The following is a 4,888-nucleotide window of genomic DNA, read 5'->3' as shown; positions in this document are numbered from 1 at the left end:
GGAGGTACAGTATACGTCTCTGTGATCAAGGTTATAAGGGATCACTAGAAAAGGATGTTGGGCTTATCTCGAGTGTCTTACATTGATACTGTGAATGCTCGTTTTAGTATGAATACCGCCAAGAAAGGATTGCTTAATAAAGATAGTAATAATCATAATATCATCAATTTATTTTTTTTAAGAGCATCTGCAAGCGAATACTCGGCTTAAGCCACCCCACACTGTTACCACGTCTAGGGGCTCGAAGCCCGGCTCTAACATTTGTGCTCGGCTTGAAGACGGTGGAGTATGATGCATGCTATGCACATGTCTTAAATATATAAAGGTTAATAGTGTTTTATATCTTGAACTTTCAGTGTTTTCCATAAAATATCCCGAACTTTCATTTTTGCCTAAAAATTTCCAAATTTTCAGTTTTCTTTTCATAAAATGTCCCGCTATATAAAATTCAGTATCCTCCTAATTGGCGACAATATGGAGCTATTGTCAATACATAAAGTAATGGTTATCCGAACAGTCTCAGATGAAAGACTAAGGAGGTACAGTATACGTCTCTGTGATCAAGGTTATAAGGGATCACTAGAAAAGGATGTTGGGCTTATCTCGAGTGTCTTACATTGATACTGTGAATGCTCGTTTTAGTATGAATACCGCCAAGAAAGGATTGCTACCTTTTAGATATGGCGTTCCTTTATCTAAAGACTATGTCTTAAGATGCCTGTTGAGGTTGAGGAAATGAAGGCAGTATTCTACGTTTCCGCAGTAGATAGCTTCATGTATGGATTACTATGTACGAGATCTTATATTTGTTATGCAGTTAGTATGGTTGTAAGATATCTGTATAGTCTTAGTTAAGGACACTGAACTGTGGTAAATTATATTCTCAAGTCCATGACTAGAGAATAAGATAGTTTACCAGTTAGACAGTTTAGTTCCTTTTTGGATTATACGATTTCGGATTTCCAGGCTGACCAGAACAAAGAATAATTGCCTCGAGCTATGTATTTTCCTTGGGAGGTAAAACCTTTTGGTTTGACCACTACCTCCAGGATCTAAGGGTGGTTCCTAGTTTGCGTGAGAGCATCACCTTCGTGATACCTCAAGTGCAGTTGCAAACTCTAAGGAATCCAAGAACCACAAGGGGTCAAACGCATGGAGAGTAAGTACCAAGTTATACGATTATTCGTAAATCGAGGTTTTGTGCTCATAGAATAAATTCTCACATATTGGAGAAACCTACTAATCTTTTCACAAAAGGCTTATCGCAAATGGTCATTGAAAGATGGGAATGCGGTTGATGCCACCCACTTAGGAAACTTTAAGTATAAGTGGGAGAAGTGTTAAGGGATTGGTAAATAGACGCATTGTATACTAAAAGTTTGCTTTAGTATAAGTGGGAGATTGTTGGATTTGTATACTGAAAGCAAGAACGTTTTATGCTTGTATACAATGTTTCCTAAGTTCACTATCTAATCTCCTATCTGATTGTGTTCATGATTGCATATGTATGTTCTTTATCTCTATATAAGTAGATTATATGGTGTGTTGTAGATCACAGAAGACCATATAATTGGAATAACCTTAAGAGATATAATATAATCACAGCCGAAATAACTCTAGGACAAGTTATTGGTTTAGGCTGCGGTATAGATGGAAGTAGTTTGTCTTGACTACTTATCTATACTGGTACGTCATTACGTATTGATAGGAACACAGTGAGATGTATTCTTCTATCTGGCTTAAGTGAAGAATCAAGATCTCGGTGACTTATAAGATCTTAATACTAATAAGATTTCAGATATATATGTTGATTCGTTTATCACTTTGATTTACTATGAGCGAGAGTTATATAGTAACTTGAGTACTCTGTATCTTGGGTGATAGCGGTTAATATATGATATTTGATTATCTATATTAGTACTCGTATCCGGTATAGGATAATGACATCCCCTTAAGGAGCTCAATAATGTTTATTGCGTTAAACCATGCAGGTTGATTAAGTTCAGGCGCAATAATAAGGTTTGAGTGGTACTACTTAAGGATTATAAGAAATTAATTAATTAAGGCTGTCAGAGCTCTAATTAATTAATGGATGTCGGATATTTTAAATACGAGGATTTAATAAGTCTAAATACAAGCCCCGACTCAAATGCCGGCAATAAAGGGGTAAGTCAATATCGGTTCTCTAGTGGAATGAACTGATATTTATAAATTAATTATGGTCTGGGCTGACCATAGATAAATTAATTTATTTGAGGCCTGGACTGGCCTACTGTCTCCTAGCCCATGTAGGGCGAGAAATCGCCTACACACAGAAACTGGCGCCCCCTCCCTTTTCTTCTGTATTTATAAATACAGCTGTCAGCTCTCAGGAAAACACACTGATATAATTAGGGTTTTGAGAGCTGTGTGGGGGCGCAGGAAACGTGTAGGGTATTCTAGCTTGGGAACTTTCACAGCTCGTTGTCCATCCAACGGTGAAAGCTGAGCGGGATACAGTTCAGAAGATCAGAGCTGGAGTCAGATTTTCCGCAGGAAATTAAGTTCTGGCAGTTTCGGTAAAACAGCCATAACGTCCTCCACAGAACTCCGATTCAAGCGAAACAGGCGGCCACGGAAAGCTCTCTCGAAGACGAAGAAGTCGTATTTCTGGGCAGAATACTATTTGAGGACGTTTGAGGCTTTAAACGAAGGCTTGAAGCTGACTGGTCTGTTCAGCGATGAGTTTGACGAATTCTTATGAATTCTTCAGGTATTTCTGAACTCCAACGTGCAGCACTTAAATACATAGGAGCATGTTAGGATTAATCATTGTATGATAAATTAATAATATTCCAAGAAACGATCTTCGGGGCAAATCGAGTATTAATTCAGTTTAATATTCTTACAATTAGTCAAACAATGGTCAAAAGAGTCTCCATGCACAGTAAAATCATCCATGAAAATTTCTATGCAACTCTCAATCATGTCAGAAAATAGGCTCATCATACAACGCTGAAAAGTACCAGGAGCATTACATAATCCAAACGGCATACGACGCCATGCAAAAGTGCCAAAAGGACAAGTAAAAGTGGTTTTCTCTTGATCTTCCTGAGCTACAGAAATTTGAAAATATCCAGAGTAGCCATCAAGAAAACAAAAGAATTCCTTACCAGCCAATCGCTCAAGCATCTCATCAATGAAAGGTAATGGAAAATGATCTTTCCTAGTGGCATCATTCAACTTCCTAAAATCAATGCACATACGCCAACCAGTTTGCAACCTCATGGGAATCAACTCATTATTCTCGTTCTTGACCAATTGCAAAACCAGACTTCTTAGGAACCACATGAACAGGACTGACCCATGCACTATCAGAAATCGGATAAATAATCCCTAAATCAAGCAATTTAAGAATTTCTTTAAGCACAACTTCTTTCATGACAGGGTTCAATTTTCTTTGAGGATCCCTAGATGGCTTACTATTAGGCTCAAGTAAGATTCTATGCATGCGAGTAGAGGGACTAATACCTTTGATATCGGCTATAGTCCATCCAATGGCAGATTTATGCATCTTAAGAAGACTTACCAACCTTACCTCTTGTTCTGCACTAAGTTCATTGCTGATGATCACTGGCAGCGTGTCATTCTCTCCCAAAAACACATATTTCAGATGTTGGGGCAGTACCTTCAAGTCCAGCTTCGGTGGCTTCACAACAGAGGGCAAAATCGGTTCTATGCTGGTCGGTATGGGCATCCTGCTCGACAGGTGCCGAACTGGAATTTCCTCCGTTGAATACAGCTGCATGATAATCTCTCTAATGGCTTCATTCTCCTCAGTTTTGGTGTTCTCTTCAGTTAGGGAACTGAAAATAACCTGCTCAAGCTCATCCTCCCTAAAATTCTCAACAAATTCCTCAACCAAAGGGTCAATAACATCAATCATGAACACATATTCAGGATCCTCAACATGCTTCATAGCCTCAAAAATATTAAATGTGACAACATCTCCATCAAATTCAAGGCTAAGCATTCCACTATCCACATCAATTTTTACCTTAGCAGTTTTCATGAATGGTCTCCCTAAAAGAATCAAAGATTGCTTAGCAGAGGCAGAATCATCCATATCAACAATATAGAAATCCACAGGAAAAATCAAATCATTGACCTTGACAAGGACATCCTTAACAACACCTTCGGGATATGCAGTAGACCTATCAGCTAGCTGAATGATAACGCGAGTGTCTTTCAATGGTCCTAACTGCAAATCCTTATACACAGAATAAGGCATGACATTTATGGACGCTCTTAAATCTAACATGGCTCTCTCAACAGTCTTATTACCTATAATGCATGGAATGGTGAACATACCAGGATCTCGACACTTTTGGGGCAATTTTCTTTGAAGAACAGCAGAAACATTCTCACTCACTCGAATTCTCGCATCATTCCCAAGCTTCATTTTCTTAGAGCATAACTCTTTCAAAAATTTTGCGTACCTGGGAACTTGCTTAATTGCATCAAGCAAGGGCAAGTTTATTTCTACCTTCTTGAAGATTTCCAGAATATCCTTCTCTTCTTCAATTCTCTTGTTCTGAGCCAGCCTAGAAGGAAAAGGTGGTGCAATCAGTAATTGAGGAATTGAAACCTTAGGTTTTCCACTTACCTTAGAAGAACTAGGCTCGGTGGATTCTGGTGACTCCACACTAATTGCATCGTCCTTGGCTTCATCGGGCTTTTTTTCTTTATCCTGCTACTTAGGCTGTGGCTCAACTAGAATTCTCCCACTTCTTGTAGTTACTGCACTTGCATTTTCCTTGGGATTCATCTCCGTGACAGAAGGAAGTCGGCCTTGATTCGCCTGCAGCTTGTTCACCTGAGTGGCTAACTGTGTGATTTGTGTGCCCAT

The 4,888-nt window shown here is 38.9% G+C and overlaps 1 protein-coding gene across 1 annotated transcript; it reads right to left on the bottom strand.

Moving 5' to 3' along the window:
• Positions 1 to 3,280: 3,280 nt before the first annotated feature.
• Positions 3,281 to 4,888, bottom strand: LOC130994231 (uncharacterized). The gene is made up of 2 exons (XM_057919269.1): positions 4,737 to 4,888; positions 3,281 to 4,583 (listed from the first exon to the last, which is right to left on the bottom strand). Exons 1-2 carry the CDS (start codon positions 4,886 to 4,888, stop codon positions 3,281 to 3,283), a joined length of 1,455 nt encoding a protein of 484 aa, XP_057775252.1.

The sequence above is a fragment of the Salvia miltiorrhiza genome, chromosome 7, assembly GCF_028751815.1.
Source record: "Salvia miltiorrhiza cultivar Shanhuang (shh) chromosome 7, IMPLAD_Smil_shh, whole genome shotgun sequence".
Taxonomy (NCBI): Eukaryota; Viridiplantae; Streptophyta; class Magnoliopsida; order Lamiales; family Lamiaceae; genus Salvia; species Salvia miltiorrhiza.
The sequence above is the reverse complement of the archived record's forward strand: the minus strand, read 5'-3'. Positions and strand labels throughout refer to the sequence as shown.